At 32.2% G+C, this 18,825-nt stretch overlaps 3 protein-coding genes across 5 annotated transcripts; 2 read left to right on the forward strand and 1 right to left on the reverse strand.

The window, feature by feature from the left end:
* Nucleotides 1-201: 201 nt before the first annotated feature.
* Nucleotides 202-2,585, forward strand: LOC114192642 (auxin-responsive protein IAA32-like). Its single transcript, XM_028082418.1, has 4 exons — nt 202-1,496; nt 1,763-1,999; nt 2,095-2,203; nt 2,309-2,585. Exons 1-4 carry the CDS (start codon nt 1,352-1,354, stop codon nt 2,370-2,372), a joined length of 555 nt encoding a protein of 184 aa, XP_027938219.1. The 5' UTR covers nt 202-1,351; the 3' UTR covers nt 2,373-2,585.
* A 3,233-nt stretch (nt 2,586-5,818) lies between these two features.
* On the reverse strand, nt 5,819-8,545 carry LOC114191606 (receptor protein kinase-like protein ZAR1). The gene is made up of 2 exons (XM_028080888.1): nt 6,765-8,545; nt 5,819-6,631 (listed from the first exon to the last, which is right to left on the reverse strand). The coding sequence occupies exons 1-2, from the start codon at nt 8,242-8,244 to the stop codon at nt 5,973-5,975; spliced, it is 2,139 nt and encodes a 712-aa protein (XP_027936689.1). The 5' UTR covers nt 8,245-8,545; the 3' UTR covers nt 5,819-5,972.
* A 5,442-nt stretch (nt 8,546-13,987) lies between these two features.
* LOC114192722 lies at nt 13,988-18,825 on the forward strand. Of its 3 annotated transcripts, XM_028082515.1 has the most exons (12): nt 14,001-14,185; nt 14,273-14,371; nt 14,456-14,540; nt 14,729-14,798; nt 15,799-15,859; nt 16,095-16,148; nt 16,384-16,540; nt 16,620-16,707; nt 17,219-17,328; nt 17,616-17,722; nt 18,047-18,157; nt 18,241-18,825. In XM_028082515.1, the coding sequence occupies exons 1-12, from the start codon at nt 14,096-14,098 to the stop codon at nt 18,355-18,357; spliced, it is 1,149 nt and encodes a 382-aa protein (XP_027938316.1). In that variant the 5' UTR covers nt 14,001-14,095; the 3' UTR covers nt 18,358-18,825. The 3 variants fall into 3 exon arrangements, with proteins under 3 accessions (XP_027938317.1, XP_027938316.1, XP_027938318.1); XM_028082516.1 differs by lacking the exons at nt 18,047-18,157; nt 18,241-18,825 and adding an exon at nt 17,910-18,019 and having other exon boundaries at nt 13,988-14,185; XM_028082517.1 differs by lacking the exons at nt 14,001-14,185; nt 14,729-14,798.

The following is an 18,825-nucleotide window of genomic DNA, read 5'->3' on the forward strand; positions in this document are numbered from 1 at the left end:
TTCAGGCCTTTACCTATGATCTTCACACCCCATCATTACCTAAACCAAGCCTTGGTTGGTTTCAGTTATAGCGGAGGTTATAATACTCAAGAACTTGTGTCAAATGTGTCTTTTTGCTAATAATTAAATCTCCCAAATGCAGGTTTTGAATCATACAGAGTGTGCATTTGAAATACTAAGATATTCTTTTTATCGGTATTAAAATAGCAGATACCATATGGCTCTGTTATTATATTTGATTCAGAAATGGTGAACGCAGGAACAAAAACTCCTTTTCTGTAGTTCTGACTGTTGATATCAATATTAAAGTTAATCTATTTTAATTTAGTATCACTACTAAACACTACATTCTGTTCTCTGTACTTGCAACTCATAAAAAGAAAAGGAACAAGAAAAAGACATTTCCTGCAGAAGCATAGGGGCATGGGATGTTATGATCTGACCAGATCTTTGTTCCCTTGAAAAGTGGTAGTCCTGTCATATGTGGATAACTCAACAGATATTCAAAATGTGATAGTTAGCTTTATGCCTATAGCTCCACGTTGCTCAGATAAGCTTAAGGACTAATTTTTAGAATTTTAAAAATTCAAGCCCCGAACCCTAATAATCAAGTCCACTTGGATACCTTCTTTAAATAAAAAACTTACACTTTCATGCAACTTAATATTGGACTCCCATTAATCTCTGCGGATGGGCTTGAAATTTCTTCCCGACAGAAACTGTCAGTATTTAAACTTAATTATTGCTCATTTGACATACAATGGAATTATTTTTCCAAATATGTTTTCATCTTACATAATACACCACTTTTGGACATTTTATATTGTATAATGATTGCTTCTATGCAAGAATTGGAGTGATGTTTGAAATGATGCAATGAAATGTGTTGTTATGCATTTACAATGACACCTAAAACAAATTTTGAAAGACAGTACTTTTACAAGTGAGTTATATGTTAGATATTTTCTGTGAATTTCTGTGATGGTATGAGTCAGATTAATATTTTCCATTTGGTGTCCTGGAGTTACTGTCACCATGGAAAAGAGTCTGAGCATTTGTAGCAATGTCAGGAAGCAGAATCCAGAATAACTTGTATTAGGATCAATTTGGCCATCCTTTGTTCTTGGGGTGTTTTGTTTTTACCTTGTGTTCCATGTTGACAGTAACAGAAGATAAGCTTTGTTCATTTAATGATTGATAATGGAGGACGCTTCCTTGTCTTCCCTGTGTTCTTTCATGTCTCATTTAGATACTCAAGATTATCGCTATAAATAGTTTATGTCTACAAATGCAACTCACTAGACCTTAACCAGCTATACCTGCGTTGAAGAGTTAACTATTTCAGTTCCCAATGGATTCAAACACATCAAGCTTTCTTTTGAACTCCTCAACTTTGCACTCAGTTTTCTACCAAGATAAACAAGATGATGGCATAATTGACCTGGGTCTCAGTCTCGGAACTGTTCAGCATGAAGCTTACCATTCTTCTAGCAACTGTATGGGTTCTCCACCTCCTTCATTCCTTTAATTCTTCATCTCTTCTAACTTCTCATACACCCTTTACTCAGATACTTTCCAATTACAGAAAAAGTAAACAGCATATATATACTATAAAAAATTGTTATTGTATGTTGATGATTCATCTGATATTTATGTTACCAACTTTGTTAGCATGAAATGAACAAATAATTAACGTTCAAGTTGTGACATTAACGTTTAACTACTGATTAACAAAGTCTAATGAAGTTAAATTTGGTATCAGTGTATGATGATGACCTTATGAACTGGCCTCAGTCGAATCTGAACCTGAAGAACTCAAGCACAATGCATGGTAGATCTGTGAACGAAAATTTTGATGAAGAGATAGAGGGGGTGCAGAGCAATGAGAGATGGGCTTATGTGAAGGTGAACATGGATGGGGTTACCATTGGTAGGAAAATTTGTGTGCTTGATCATGGTGGATACTCAAGCCTAGCACTTCAATTAGAAGACATGTTTGGTAAGCAGAATCAAATAATGCATTATGCATGCACTTGCAATGCAAGATCTTTTAATGTTTAGTATAACTTTTGTTTAACTGATTGTACCATTCAGGAAACCAGACTGTTTCTGGATTAAGATTGTTCCAATCGAGATCAGACTACTCATTGTTCTACAAGGACAGACAAGATAATTGGAGACCTGTCGGTGATGTACCATGGAAGTAGGTCCCATTTTTCTTCTCAAATTTCCACATTCTGTTCTCTGTCATTTTATAACAGTAGTTCTAACTTGTTCCTTTTTCTCTTCCACTTGTTTTTCATCACAGGGAGTTTATAGAATGTGTGAAAAGGTTGAGGATTGCAAGAAAGAATGCAGGCATTGTTTCTTGATCATAAACCTAAATTTTGTGTCTCTTAATTAGCAGTATGAGTAGAAGTTAAATTAATCAAAGTTGGTTAAGTAGTTTGTGCATGTAATCAAAGTTGATGGATTCAATTAGTGCACATGGTATTTTGGACAAGTCCTCCATGGAAACGTACCTTACTTCATTTGTAATCATTAGAATGAAATACCAATAATAATCACTTCCAACTTTCAATCAAGGACTTTTAAGGCTTCACTTGGGTGAATTTGGGTCCATCTCTATAATGTAGGTCAGTGCCCTATTGTTGCATTAAATTAATATTTAATAGGTAGTGAATAAATAGCAATGACTACAGGGACACATGTTATCCCTTATTTCTCTCAAACTTGATGCAGAATTTGGAAATCACAGCTGTCTGAACTTGCTTTCAATTGGACAGTGACATGTTTCCTGCCATTGGCTTGCATCACAGTTCTTCATTTATACTCATTCTCTTTAATATTGAACGTTATCAGTAAGTTGTTTTCGGTAGTTTATATTACTTTACAAGCTATGAATGGGTCGAATCTGGCTAAAAATGTTAACTTTTGGCAATCGACTGAATCAAAATTTAGATTTTTGTTACGATAGCTGGTGCGCATATTTGAAATGGCATCATATGATCATATACAACGTAATAACGTCATAACAAACATGCTATTAATGTTTGACACTGGTTTAAATACAATTTTGGTTGGAGATAGCATATCTATTGGATTTAAATTTATTTTTAATCTTTAACTATTGTGATAATTAATTTTATAAATTTTCATATTTTTTTACCACCGACGATAGACTAAGAACCGGTTAACGTTATAATATAATCCTAGGAAAAGAAAAGAGGCCGTTCGAAACATCTATATGTTTTTAAGAAAATAATGTTAATAATTATTGCTACATAAAAAAATCATAGGTAATTATAATGTTGAAGTATGTATTAGTTACCTTTAGTATTTAAATTTACTTTTATTTCTACAAAAATTTAAAAGAAAACAATTAACGTGAAAATGTTGCAATCTTGTTACATTTTTGAATAGAAATCTAAATACACCAGTCTCGTATTTTCTCTTAATATGTTTTTCACATTACTCTACCAAACAAATAAAATCCAAATACTTTGATTTCTTTCATTTCATCTCATTTCTGCTGAGAAAATGCCTTGAGTCACTCAGGAATACAAAAACCTTATACAGAAGTTATCTTTTAATATTCTATTCTGGAACCAAATTCAGACCAAAACATGTGAAACTGAAAGTGGTGTGTGGTTCAAAGTCAAAAGAATGATGAACAGAGACAAATTAGCAGTTAAACAGAAAGAGAACCAAGAATTTTGCTGCGTACGTTTGGAGTTTCAGTCTTTCACCCACAATTGGCGCCACATGATTAGGTCTTACTTCCCAACCCCAACTACGTCTTTTCCAATGTAAAAACAATCTTTCTAAATCAACAATTTACTAAAATTTGAGAAGTGCAAGCAACTTAACATAACTAATATATTTGTAAAATCAACTCCTTTGATTTCTGATTTTACGTCTCAGAATAATCAAATTGTAAAAAAATGGTTGTATCTGTTTTTTCTCATCATTCACCCATTGTTATTACTTTTCCCAAATTGGACTGCTTAAGCTATCTAGTTGCCAATGAAAAGAACTACGAAGCAAAGTTTGAGTTATTTGACTTCGAAGCTTCGTACTTTTGTCTTTTGTTACTTTTTCGCTTAATCGCAAAGTTTGAGAAAAAAGGAAGCAGAAGATGACCAATAAATACATACACATACTATACAACCTGTCGTATGACTCTCATTTTGCCCTACAAATTCCAGAGCTAAAAAATCAAAGAAAATTTTATCAGCAAAACTGATGTTCTTTTTAATTGTTGTAATTGAATCCTTCAAAGAATATATAGATCTTGTTGGGTTATATATGCTTCGAACGAGTTATAGTTATGAAGAGATTGTGGTTCTAGATGGATATAAAACATTAGTCGTACACATATAAGGTTTTTGACATCACTTTAACTCTAAAACCTCAAGACAATGGTGTTATGAGTATTTATTCTTATATAATGTTTAAGTTTGACTATTCTATCTTTTGGAGCTATTTGTTTACAAATGTTTAGCAATAAACAATTATGAAATGGTATAAATTAAGTGAATATTATTAATACAAATGTTTTATTAGCTTAAATGGAATCTATGGAGTAATATAGTAACACTAAACCTGCATTAATTTGTAAGGGTGCTGATAAACGATTTAGTAACCAAAGGAGCAGCATCAGTCACCAACAATTTTAATTGTACCTACCCATAACGATCTCATCAGTGACATACAGGTGTTAAAAATTAATATGATATTTAACAAAAATGATACTTAAATAAAAATCTAACATTCTACATCAATATCTGAATAAGTTAAATACCGTTATAGTAGTAAATAAAGAGTAAATATAGTTGGTCATCTACTCCAATTACTAATTTGCCCAATTCTTAATTCAAATAATGATTATTAACCAAGAATAACAAAATGAGTGGTTGGTGCTTATATTAAACTATCAACATGGCTCTGATACAGGTTTACAGGAGTTTTATTGGGGAGATACAACACCCAATGAGATTTGAATCCAACCACATAAGATATTAACATTATTTTCAATCCAAAACCTTAAGACAATAGATTTATGAGCCTTTATCCTTGTATAATGTTCTACTATCTCATTTCTAATTAATGTGAGATTCAAACTCACACTTGGATTCCTACAAAATATAATACTCACTTAAAAAGGGAAACTTCCTACATTAAGAAAATTTCCTCTCCTAATTTGCAACACCTGCCGTTTCATTCAAATATTTCAATTCATCTTTATATCCTTTTACTCCTGATCAAATCTAAGGTTATAAATAAAAATCTACTTCTTACAAATTCTTTTACTAAACAACATTCAATTTTGTTTCTTTCTAATGTTTGTATCACTTGATATGTATTTCTATTCCATTTGTTGTTTTTAGAATAAAACGTCCAATCAGTTAAGTGGATAACACGTATGTCTATGGTTACTTGGTGATGGCTGATGCGATAAGATCGTGAACAGGGAACACCAACTCTTTCTTGCGTCCTCATCACTGCCCATGACAAGAATAAATACACAATACTGTTCTTTTCACTCCGAGTGAATCAGAATTTATCTGACATTTTTTAGAATCCTAAGACGTTTATCAAGTGTTATTTTTTATATAAAAGAGTGAATAATACATTTGAGCTATTGGACAAACATTAATACAATATGAGTACTTAAATAAGGCGACTTTTAAAAATCTTACAAATTCTTGTGTATTTTAATTCTTCTTGTCTGTGCAAGTACGAGGTTAAAAATACGATGATAAAAAAAAAACAAAGTATCTGCATGTGTCTGGTAGTAAAATCTCAGAACAAGTGATGATTTTTGCTGAAACAAATTCAATTTCTCTTCTAGTGCTCCAATTACAAGGATTCATGAGGTTGAAGACATTGTTAAACATGACCAAGACAAGAGAGTAAAGGTAAAAGATTCACAAATGAGCTGCATTCACAGTCCACAGCTCTGAAATTTCTCAATCAGAGGAAATAGTCAATCTATCCAAAGCATCAAGCACGTGCCTCATCGTAGGTCTCTTTTCAGGGCTGCTATGGACACAAGCCATTGCAATCTTCAAAACTCCAATAATCTCCTCCTCCTTATCTGCATCTTCAGCCAAGTAAGGGTCTAAAACCTCCACGAGTGGCTTCTTTTCCTCAATGCAGAACTGAATCCACTGAACAAGGTCCATTTCTGAGTTCCCAAATTGGACAATAGATGGTTTTCCTGTGATCATTTCCAACAATATCACTCCATATGAGTAAACATCCCATTTCTGTGATGGCTTCACCACTTTCAGTGCTTCTGGAGCCATATAACCGTTTCCCATCACACTGGTAGTCACTACTTCAGTGGACATGCTCTTTTGTCTTCCATGTTGTTTCTCTGCAGCCACTCGGTTGGATTGCAAGGTTGGCGACCCTCCAGCAATGTTTGCAAGCCGCCCAACTCCAAAGTCAGAAATGTGGGGTTCCATGTCCTGTCCAAGAAGTATGTTACTTGGCTTCAGGTCTCCATGGACATATTTTTTGGGGCTAAATTCATGCAGATAGACCAGTCCTCTTGCAGTTCCTTTCATGATCTTCAATCGATAGGACCAAGAAAGTGGTGCAAATGTGAGAAGTCCAGCCTTCCCTGGAGACATAAAATGGAACCAGACAAACAAATGAACAAAAATTAAGTGTTAGGTTAGGCCAAAAGATCAGTCATTGCCACAAGAGTGGAAAAAAAAAAGGAAAAGAAAAACTTGTATTTGAACAAAACTTGCCATGAATTGCTGTATCAAGGCTTCCGTTGGATATATAATCATATATGAGAAGCTTCTCATCAACAGACCAGTAATAGGCTCTCAGGGTTGCAATATTTGGATGTCTTAACTTCCCTATTGCTTCTACCTCGGTTTGGAACTCTTTAAACCTTTGAGAACCTCCCTCCCCCAATCTCCTCACAGCCAAAGCAAGCCCATCTTCAAGCACCACTTTGTACATAATCCCTATTCCACTCTTACCCAGAACAAAAGCTGAAGCCTTGAGAAGCTCATCCAAATCAAAAGTCACATGAGAATCTAATGGGACAAGATCATATTGCTCAACGTTATTATCAGACAGGACCTCGGATTCATCCTTTCTGAAGCAGAAACACTCTTTCCTCCCTTTGCTTCCCTTGTTAACTCCATCTTCATCAAGATCCTGGTTAAAACCACAAACCCTTGAGTAGCAAAAAGAGAACAGCAAACCTAAGAGGCAAATTCCAATTATATCACCCACAACAATGCTAACCACAGCTCCCTTACTTAGCCCTTTATTTTTCTCACTTCCCATGGAACCATTACCGTCAGCTGAGTAGTTATTTGGAATAAATGGAAACGAGGGAGGTGAACTAGCAGATGGGGTATCAGGACCGCATGAATTCTTCAAAGGAGGACCACACAGGCCAGGATTGCCAATAAAGGCAGTTGGTCCTCTGTTCATCAAAGCACCATTCTGAGGAATTGGACCGTTTAAATTGTTGAAAGTAAGATCAATGTAAACCTTCTCAGGCAGATTACCGAGGCTGGCTGGAATTGAACCACTAAAATGATTATGAGACAAATCAACAGTTCCTTGCAGGCTTGACAAATTTCCCAAATCACTGGGAATTGACCCATTGAAGTGATTGAAAGAAAGGTCCAGTCTTTCCAGAGAAGACAAACCAGTGCCAAACCCATCTGGCAAGGGGCCAGAGAAATTGTTCTGACTGAGAACAAGGAGCTTGAGTCTCTTGCATTGGACAATTGAAGCAGGCAATGACCCGTTAAAGAAATTTTGTGATAAATCTAGAGTTTGAAGGTACCTGAGATTCTGAATCTCACTAGAAACAGGCCCGGAAAATGAATTGCCATAAAGCACCAAGCTTTGCAGTCCCTGAGCTTGAAAGAGCTGTGCAGGCAAGTCTCCGAAAAGCTTGTTGTTCCTGAAGTTGACATGGCGGAGCTGGGAGAGAGATCCCAGAGAAGAAGGGAGAGAGCCGTTGAGTTTCCTCTTGGGGATGCTGATGGACACAACATTTTGGTCCTTGCAAGTGATACCATTCCATGAACAAGGGTTTTCATCAGAGGAATTCCAGTTACTCATGGAGCCTTGCGGGTCTGTGAGCGACTGCTTTAGTGTCAAAAGCACAGAGCCTTCGGCATTGAGAGAATGCACCAAAGGTGCAATAGAGTTGAAGCAGAGAAGGAAAAAGTAAAAGAGCAAAACAAAAGGGAACATCTCTAGCTCCTCCAACTAAGAGACTGTTGGAGCAAATCCTAAAGGGGAGAGAAGAAGAAGGTAGTGAGCAAGGTTAGTGTAAACTGGTTTGGAGTTATGGAAAAGAGAAGAGAAGAGAAGAAAAGAAAAGAAAAGAGAGGGGTAAAGACAGACAGAAAGACAATGCAAGCTAGACTGTGGGTGGAAGGGAGAGAAAAAAAGCTTAAACAGTAAAGTGAGAAAAAGAAGTGTTGAAGAATGGGAAAGCGAGACCAAAGCCTCGGGGAGGGTTACCAGGTTGTTGGTGAGAGACAGTGGAGAGAGAGAGAAACAACTCGCTACACGACTATCATTCCCAAATTCTCCCGATATTTGTTTTATGCAAGTAAAACTACTTTGGTAAAAAAAAAAAAAACAAATATTTACAAAGTTAACCGAAACTTAGTGTAATTCTAAATTGTTGGTTTTTAAAAGTCACTTTTCATAAAAAGTAATTTAAAAACCAAAAATAAATTATTTATTAAGATAATTGGTTAAAACTTTAACCTTATTATATGTAAAATTTCGTAACTAATTTTGAATAATTTAGATAACGAAACTCGGTTTCTCACGTTTTATTGTCATTCTATTTGTCTATTTAACAGTTATGTATATTTTTAGTTTTTGAATTTTGATTCAAAATTCAAAATTATTTTTGTCAAAATATTAAATATATTTTGGTTTTTAAATTTTATAAATGTATAAATATAATTATTTTAACTTAATTATGTTGATTTTTTTAGGTGTTTAACACATTTTTTAGTATATATTGAATTGAAAAAATGTGTCAAATGGTCTAAATAATTTAAATACTAATATGAAACACGTTCGACACGTAAAAAAAATAATATATTTGAATTAAAAAATTATATTTATTCCTTTTAAAGTTTAAAAATTAAAATATATAGATATTTAAGACACGTCAAAAATAAAAAGTTAATATTAAAATAATTTAAACCTTTTGACACATTTTCAATTTAATATTTATTAAAAAATGAGTTCAATACGTTAAAATAAATTAATATAATTGAATTAAAATAATTATATTTATTTATTTTTAAAATTTAAAGAACAAAATATATTAAAATTTTAAATAGAAAAAAATCTCACTTTTGAATCCAAATTTATGTAGTAAAAATATACTTAACTCTTATTTATATTATGTTATGAAAAATTGATGTTTTTGTTTTCTTTCGAGAAATTAAATATACTGTTATAACATATATAAGTCGTGTATTCTTGGATGATTTTTATCGGATAATTTTATTCTGAAATGTTTCGTTAGATTAACTTTTTATACGCCGATCATACTTATAAAAGCTTTTGTCAATATAAAGTTATATAATATGTGAATAAAAATAATGTAATATACGACCTTAAACTATACAAAATAAGAACCTTATCGTATATTTGTAATTATCTATAAATATATAATACACTAATTTTTTGTTAACGTTTTAATGAAATTATTATTATTAATTTCAAATTCTCGATTAAATATATCAATTTTATCTATATGCCTCTATAAAGTATTACACAGTTCATCCTATAAATACATTTTTCTTTTCTATAATTCAGGCGCGCGTGCCACTGCGTGGTTTCTTATTATTTCTTAATTACTTTAGAACACATTAGACTCTGCACATTTTGTACTTTTTCCTGTTTATCTGGTTTTGGTCAGATAAGGATCCCAATATTTAGTTAATCAGATTATGATTGTTAATATCCACTATAAAAAAGAAAAGTAAAAAATTAAAAACCTTGAAATTGGAAAAGAAGAAGAATGAATAGTTTTGTGCTTTTAGAGGACCACAATTGACAGCCATGATTGTTCTCTGTTACCAATATTCTATCAAACCTTTACATATTCCACCTCTTGTTTAAAAAAAAATATATTTCTACACCCAAATTTCATGCTTTAGTACATAAATTGGCAATCTGAAATTTTTTATTTGTATTTTTAATATTATTAATGTAGGGTTACATATGCTTTTGAAAAACACTTGTTAATGTATAAAAAGTTACATAGTTAATAATATAGTCCTGTACATATACATATAATTTTGAAGCATGCATTACAAAACTTTTTTGTTTATGTTTAGAAACAGTGGATGGGATGTTACAAAGTATGGATATTTTTTTCTCCCCTATGCATCAACAGCAATCAGAGTGTCTTTTTTACTTTGTTTCCCTTTAAGGAGAAAAGACTATATTACTTTTTATCTTTATTTCTTCTGTTATTGAACTTTTAAGAAAATAAAAGTCACTATTTTAAAAGCTTATGGAATTGAAAAAAATAAAAATAAAAAGGAAATTGAAAAGAACCATTCGTCCTCTATCATTTGCTTCCTCTTCCATTATACATGTATTATTTTGCTTTAATGTCCACATCCCTCTCCATTGTTCCACCACTTTTCAAAGTCTGCATCATCTTTTTCGTTATTTGCTCTCAGCACTCATGTAACAGCTACCCATGCTCATCACCTTTCGAATAACTCTCTTTCATAAACTTCTTCAATGTTTTAGTATTCAGTTGTTTTTTTTTTTTAACAAACCCTAATTTCCCATTCAAGTCAACACAAACAATACAACCCAAATTAAAAAAAGAAAAAATTAATTCCTTTGAACTCTCCTTGTCTGGTTCAAAATTTATTATCAGTCAATCCTAATGTAAATGAATACCTCTATTTAAATTATAATCCCGTCTAACCAACACTTGTAATTGTTCCTGAAACTTGTTATTTGTTCCTGAAATCAACTTTTGAAAATATTACATTTTGAAAAAATACATGGGTAATTCGTATGATAATAATAAGTCTATTCACTTTTCTAATATAATTAATTAAAAATTTATGATGATATATACTTTTTTATTAATTCAGATACATAACTCTTTCCATTTGATCCTCGATTTATTTTTTTAGTACAAGATAACATAAAACAAATATAATCACATAAATTTTAACATGACATAAATATATACTTTTTATTCTTTATTTTAAACATTACCCATATATTTATTTGATTTGAGTGAGTTGAGATGATTTATAAATAAAAAGAAAGAAGAATCGAGTATGAGAGATAAGAAAAGAGCAATGGATTTGTAAAAAAATATTTTAAAAATTACTAATTAACCATCGGTTAATATTTACATGCATACTTTATTTTTTAAATAATAATCATTGTTAATAAATAAATAATTTTTTTTTAATAAATAATTTAATATAATTTTCTCTTTCAGTATTTTTTATAAAAATGTATTTTATAATATGACAATTTTAACCTTACGCTTGAATAATACTATGCATTGTGATTGCACAGCACGTTGCAGTGCACTGCTCACTATGGAATCATTACAAATTTACAAAAATACCACGATACAAACAGAGAAGAGGACGACAAAATAAGGATAAATCGGTATGTGAGTGATAAGGTAAGCGCGCAAGTAACCGTTTCTGTCGCAATACGCTGCGGGATAAGTGGTCCCATGTTAACGTTGAAGTTCACACTAGTCCACATTCACTAAGCTTTGTATCTAATCAATGATTCACTGTTCTAATATATATAGCTCCTGCTACACTGTTGCAATAATAATTTTTTATTTAGTTGTATGTTTATGGAAAAATATTTCCTTTCACAATATAAAAATATTAGAGTGAAAGTTATATTTTGAATAATGATATTGTTGCCTTGGGTCAATGCTTTTATCTACCAAGTTCTAGACTGAAAATATTTTTGTTTATTAAATTTTTTAAATGATTTTATTTATTACGTTTAATTAATTATCTCCTCTTCTTAATATTTAACTTTTGTATGTGTTGTGTAGCTGTTACAAAACATAAGTCAGTTTTATAAAAAGATAAAGGAATAACCACACTAAAATATAAAGTGAATATGTACATTGTAATTTTCTTTTATAGAACTTAAATACGAGTTAAGCAAGAAGTTTAACAAAAACATACATCTATTTGAAGAAAAAGTGTATTACACCACGATATTCTTTCTTAGATAAGTTGATAATATTATATACGAATACATGTTTCATAAAGGATAATATTTATCTAAATTTTTCAAATATTACATAATACAAAACATTTTTTATATCAAAACTTTGCTGATTTTTATAATATACATTGGTCCTTTTCGAGATAGTGAATTTTTATTTTAGGGCGAAAACTGAATTCGCCTATAATATAGTATTATTAAGCTTTTTGCTTAGACGACTTAAGTTTGGAGTTTTGATTTGTACTAAATAATTGGTTTTAGGGTAAAAACTAAACTAGTCTATAATCTGGATATTATTAAATTCTTTCTCCAAAAGACTTGAGAAGGATGATTGTGTGTTTAAAATAATGAGTGTCTTTCTCTGAATACAAGAAGTTTGATGTATTCAAGCTATATAATTTGTCTCAAAATATATAATTTTGTTCTATCTTATTCCATAACATCCATTGACCTGCTATCTTTAAATAATAAAATAAATAATAACTATTTATAAATTTATAAATATACCTCTAAACCAAATACATGAATGTTTTTAACTTAAATTTGTCTTCAACTTTTGAAGGAATAGTTATTTAAAAAACATATTAATTGGTTAACTACTTAATAATATTTCACATAGTGCAAAACCCATTAAATATTTATTTATAGTTATTGTTACGAAGTAAGTTGTGAGTATAAAAGTTTAGATTTTTTATTGATTTTTCTATGTTATTTTTCTGCTGTATCTTTAAAAATTACTGATGAACATTAATTTTAAAATATGTTAAAATTATTTTTAAATTATTAAAATAGTGATTTTTAGTACTCAGCATAGCAACTTAAAAAAAAATTAAGCACAACAACCGAACTCTAAATATAAATATAATAATGAGAGTAACGAGTGCACAAGCAAAATGTATATGCAGAAAGGTGTAACGGCATTCAGAATGAGCGTGACCGCTTACCAATTCATCTTTTGCCATATATGCCTTATTTGCATGATTCATGCAATTAGTGACCAGAGTTAAGATAACTTTTAATTAACTTCTAATTCATTTTTTTCCTCTGTAACATGATAGTCTGAAATCACGTCATTAATTTGTAAAATTATGTTGGTTACTGAATGAATCCTATTTTTTTTAATCTTCATTTAGTTTTTGTTTATAAACATGAAATGTTAATACTGAATTTTGTGAAAGATTTATAGCTGTAAAAACATTTAAAAATTCTATCATAAAAATAAACATTATGCATAGAAATAATACTTTCACCCCATACATTCTTCAAGCTAAATCAAATTAAAAATATAAGTTTTTTTAATAATAAACTCTTTCTAATAAAAATTAATTAAAAATGTTCCGATTCTAAAAAATTGAAACACAGTTAAACTAATTTTAAGATAAAAATAAATTTGAAAATAACAAAATAACACTTTGAATATACTCAAAGCTAGAACTTTTTGTGAAAGATAATCTGGAGCACATTGTGATCGATTTTCATAACATTGTATGCAAAAAAAAAAAAGTAGTGATGGATTATGTTTTAACATTTGTTGGTACAGGCTTTAGGTTGATAATTGATTTCAAATAATGTGGGAAGAGGATGAGTATTTGGTAAAATATGATATAAAGAAATAATAGTGGTGATAAATTAATAATTTATCTGACACTTTTTTCTTAAATGAATTGTCCAGTTCCACACCTCAGCCAAGAGTTTGTTTAATGAAAAATCAAAACGGCGTGACTTTGGGCATGGCGTTGTCGTTTGAGTGAAACGACATCGCTGTGATGGCGTTGCGCGTTAAATCTGAAGAGGGGAACGAAAGGTGTGGGAAGGGAAGAGAAGGAGAATGACGGAGAGTCGCATCCGAACCGTCGTAGAGGCCATTCATTCCTCTTCTTTCCAAGCCGTTCTGCATCTCACCGGCGGAGCATCTCAGGTTCTTCCTCTCTCTCTCTTTTTCTCTGTATTTGGTCGCATGCAGAGTGTTGAATGAATCAATAGTAATTGGACTTTTTTTTTTCAGACGGTGGGTTCGTTGCTATCAGTTCCTGGTGCTTCAAACACTGTGCTCGAAGTTGTGGTTCCTTACTCTAAGATGTCTCTCATACAGTTACTCGGAAAGGTCTCTTTCTATTAATCTTCTATGCGTAAATTCGCTTTTCTGTTTCTTCCCTTTTATTCTCACTGTTTTTGTTCGTTCCTGCAGATTCCATCCCAGTTTTGCAGCCAACAGACGGCCGAAGATATGGCTTTGTTGGCTTATAATCGCGCTCTTAAGCTCTCCACGCCAGGTTCATTTTTGTCTCTGTTATTGCCTAGGATAAATAATGTGTAAAAGTTTACGAGTTGTGTGAAACATGGTTGTTTTGGCTTTCTGAAAATGTTTTTATGGATGGATTGCGACTTCATTTTTTTTTTTTTGTGTGGTGAAAAATGGAATAGTTTGACCTGACGTTGTCTGCATTAACCTGTTGATTAGGATCACCAGTTGTAGGTGTGGGTTTCACTGGCTCTTTGGCTAGCAGTCGTCCAAAACTAGGGGAACACCGGTATGTCTGCCTTATTTACGAAAATGGTTGATGAAACCTCACTATATTTAGTTTCAGCGTAATTTCTGAAAAGGTTACCATTGGCCTGTGCATTGTGTTGCTGCATTGGTAATTTGGTATTGAACCAGTTTCCATATCTCAGGCTTACTGTCGTTCCGTCCTGTGATTCCCATTTTGGTTGAACATGTAACATGTGCCCCTTTGTCCTTTATAGAGCCATCTTCTTATTTATGGCAATAAATTCATGTCCGGAAGCTTGTTCTGTGAGATTAACCTGGTACGACCTTGTGAAATTACTACCCTAGGGATTGAAATAAATGGACTCTACTTAAGGAAAATAGGTAGGTTAAATTTTAACGAGCTTTGGTTGGTAGATCAGATTTTTGTTGGAAACACAGAGAAATTGGGTTGGACTTTAATAAGTCAGAAAAAAGGAGCTGCTGGAACCTTTTCGACAGCAATAAGTTTGATAGAAAGCTTATCATCAACGCGAGATTATTGTTAGAGAACATATAATATTTTTTTAATGTTCTATTGCTACTGTTCGCCCTGACTTCCTGAACTTGTATTGGTAGAGGGAAAGCCTTGGCGCAATACTAAGGTTGCTGCCTTTTTATTTGGATATCATGTATTTAGAAAATAGTCTTTCTAATTTTTGTTGTGAGGCCGTGTACATTTGCCCTCCCCAGAGCCCTGGTAACCTTGTGCTCTGGTCAGCAACTTGTTTTAGTCATTTTTGATTTAAAAATGATACAACAAAGACTTGATACAAGCTATGATCAACTACAGAGATGTGCTTTACTTCTGCTTTTGAAGTTACCTCTGGATTTATTTGTGTACATTTTGAGTGCTTGACTATCTGGATCTTGTTAATTTGTTGCATTTTCTTGAAAGAGTCTCTTTTCAGATTCTCAATTGTGTTTTCCCTCTTCTAAATGTGATCTTGGGGGGAAAACTAGTGCCCACAGTCAACTTGTTTAGCTTTCATGTTCATTTGCAGACTTTACATGTCAACAAGGACAGCTGACCAACTTTGGATGTCAAGAGTGACCTTGACTAAGGTGCTATTATCCTATTCTTTCTTAGATGTGTTACTCTAAACTCAATACTTATCATACACACACACACACACGCCCATTCAAATTTTCAAAGGCATAGAATCGAATGTGTAGCTTGCTAAGTTACACTTTTCAAAGATAAAATAAAATAGGCATAAGTTAGCATATCTCGTGCGTGTGTTGTTTATTGTTTATGTAAATACTTTTATTTATTTTTCTGCAAACTGTTCAATTCTAGGGTCTTCGCACACGAGAAGAAGAGGATGGAGTTTCTAGTCATCTTTTGATCAAGGTGTGTGGCAGGTGTGAAAACTGTTGATAATATTTTTATTCTGCTATTTATTTGCACTTAAATTATCTTCTCTCATTTTTTTCACTTTTGAAGATTAGTATAAGAACACTGAAGATCTTGTAAAATGAGAACAGTAATAGTTGGAGGCTAATCTTTACTTTATTCCTTCACAATTGTTTTAAAATCCGACTTTGGTTTGACTTGCTTTTTGCTCTCTTTTTGGTTCTGGTTCTAGGCAATTGCAAATGCATGCAAAATTCGTGCAGCATCAATTTCAGTGTTGAGTGAATCAGATGTATCGGATGAATGTGTAACACATTTCAATGAAGATCAACAGTTAGAGCAACTTATAAATGGTCAAATATGCTTTAAAATTTACCCATTTGCAAATGGTATGGTAGAACCTTTAGCAGAAGCTAAATTATTAGTTACATATACATTCTACTTTCTTAATGATAAATTTTGTTGCAGAGATACCGGCTGAAAGAAAAATAATAATGCCCGGTTCTTTCAATCCATTACATGATGGGCATCTCAAGCTTATGGAAGTTGCTACTCGGTACTTAAACTCATAACATTCGTTAAATGTTCAATTTCTTTATAGTTTAATTTATGAAGGATTAGTCTTAAAATATGAATTGCCTGTTATTTTTTCGAGTTTTATTTTTAAAGTGCTTAATATATATGTGCTTTTCAAGACACTGCACTCCCAATTTGATTTTAGTATTTATACTATAATATTCTATTATACTGATATTTGTTGATAATATTAGTGTTATTTATCATCAGTAGTTTCCGCTGTAGTAAATAAATTATTTAACTTTGACACTGATGATAAAGTATTCTGTCTGTTTAGAAGTTGATATTGTGCCAACACTATAATGATACAATTTCATACCCGATAATTGTAAATTTCACATTATATTTCTACATTATGGATTACAAATCAATATTCTTCTTTTCTATCTAATTAGGACCATATATCTACGCATGATGGTTCATTTAAATTTTGTTTCTTTTGTTCATAATTTTATTTCAAAATTTCTATTATTAAGAAGACATATATGCAGCATTTGTGGTGATGGGTATCCTTGCTTTGAAATATCTGCTGTCAATGCAGACAAACCTCCATTGTCAGTGTCTGAGATCAAAGACCGTGTCAAACAATTTGAAAAAATTGGTGAGGATCTTTTCTACTCTGCCAGATTCTATATTAAAAATGAATAGGTCTTAACCTCTGGTGTACAATTTTCTATGTGAAGAGGATCTACTTCCATTTTTATATGAAGTGATGGGCTCATAACTTTCCATTTTCATGGTGAATACTGAATGGAGTTCACGTGTTTTAAATTCAATAATTAGGATAAGTCATATGACAATATGATATTTGGAGTTTAATACCGTTTAGTGCTTAGTATTATTATTTAATGCACCAACTAAAGCCGTTAATGATTTCTTCAATGGCAGGTAAAACAGTAATTATATCGAATCAGCCTTATTTTTATAAGAAGGCTGAACTTTTTCCAGGCAGTGCTTTTGTAATTGGAGCAGACACGGCAGTGAGGCTTATTAATGTATGAAATTACTTTATGCTTGGATTAACCTTGATTTTTATCGTGTCGTATCCTGCACTTGTTTGAGCATCTGGTTTCTGCCCGATGATGTCATTGTTCCTTACACACACACGCACATATATATTGTTTGTGGACAGTGGTCTTGTTATTGAGGTAAAACATGTTTTACTCGTTCGCATTATTACAGTTGCTCAGGAAACTTTCTTATGGCTGAAGGGGGGTTAGAGCAGTCTGATTGTAGTTAAGGAATAAGTTTACCTTCTTTTTTTTTTTAATAGATTTTATTAATTAATATCTTCAAATTATTATATGTTACTTATGCAGCCTAAATATTATGACGGGGACTACTACAAGATGTTGAGGATACTAATTGGATGTAAAGAAACAGGATGCACTTTCCTTGTGGGTGGTCGGAATGTAGATGGTGCTTTCAAGGTATTACTGCATAAGAAAATATGATCCTAATTATGATGATTTTTTTAAGTTCAGTGTTAGATAGTCTATCATATGTTGTACAGGTTCTTGATGATATTGATGTTCCAGAAGAACTAAAAGGCATGTTCGTCTCCATTCCAGCTGAGCAGTTCCGCATGGATATATCCTCCACTGAATTAAGAAATAGAAGTGGGATGTAAATGATTTTATGGCTATAGATCAGTATATACTCAACGATGAAGTTGCTGACGACAAAAAAGGTGGATGAAATTTTATGGCTATCTATGTCATACTTGGCATTTATCATATTAGAAAAAAATGATGATATATTTTGGTGTCATGATCATGAACGCTGCTGGTTTGAAAAGAACTGTTGAGCATAGTGATTCATAAATGTACGTGTCAGACGGACAGAAACATTCATGCATAAGACACGACACTTAAATTCGGAAGGTGGAGGTGCGCCTGTTTAATGTACATTGTTTCGTAGTTTTCATATAGCTATCAGACAAAAATGTCTTTGCAATGTTGATTGAATGAGTGGAGGATGATTTAGATACAATGCTTTTAGTTAGTGGGGTTTGAGGATAGTGTGTGAATGTTGGTATCTCTACCTTTACTCCTCACCTCACAATAAGAGGCTTCTAGTAATTTTGGGCGTGTTTTAA

Source organism: Vigna unguiculata, chromosome 7 (genome assembly GCF_004118075.2).
Source record: "Vigna unguiculata cultivar IT97K-499-35 chromosome 7, ASM411807v1, whole genome shotgun sequence".
Classification (NCBI taxonomy): domain Eukaryota; kingdom Viridiplantae; phylum Streptophyta; class Magnoliopsida; order Fabales; family Fabaceae; genus Vigna; species Vigna unguiculata.

Bases quoted from the DNA above. Each gene is read 5' to 3' on its own strand.
- LOC114192642 (XM_028082418.1), top strand. From the start codon at position 1,352: ATGGATTCAAACACATCAAGCTTTCTTTTGAACTCCTCAACTTTGCAC. The intron at 1,497-1,762 runs GTATGGGTTCTC...ATTTGGTATCAG, and splicing joins TTACCATTCTTCTAGCAACT to TGTATGATGATGACCTTATG. The intron at 2,000-2,094 runs GTAAGCAGAATC...TGTACCATTCAG, and splicing joins TCAATTAGAAGACATGTTTG to GAAACCAGACTGTTTCTGGA.
- LOC114191606 (XM_028080888.1), bottom strand. From the start codon at position 8,244: ATGTTCCCTTTTGTTTTGCTCTTTTACTTTTTCCTTCTCTGCTTCAAC. The intron at 6,632-6,764 runs GCAAGTTTTGTT...TTATGTCTCCAG, and splicing joins CCTTGATACAGCAATTCATG to GGAAGGCTGGACTTCTCACA.
- LOC114192722 (XM_028082515.1), top strand. From the start codon at position 14,096: ATGACGGAGAGTCGCATCCGAACCGTCGTAGAGGCCATTCATTCCTCT. The intron at 17,329-17,615 runs GTGAGGATCTTT...CTTCAATGGCAG, and splicing joins CAAACAATTTGAAAAAATTG to GTAAAACAGTAATTATATCG. The intron at 18,158-18,240 runs GTATTACTGCAT...TATGTTGTACAG, and splicing joins ATGTAGATGGTGCTTTCAAG to GTTCTTGATGATATTGATGT.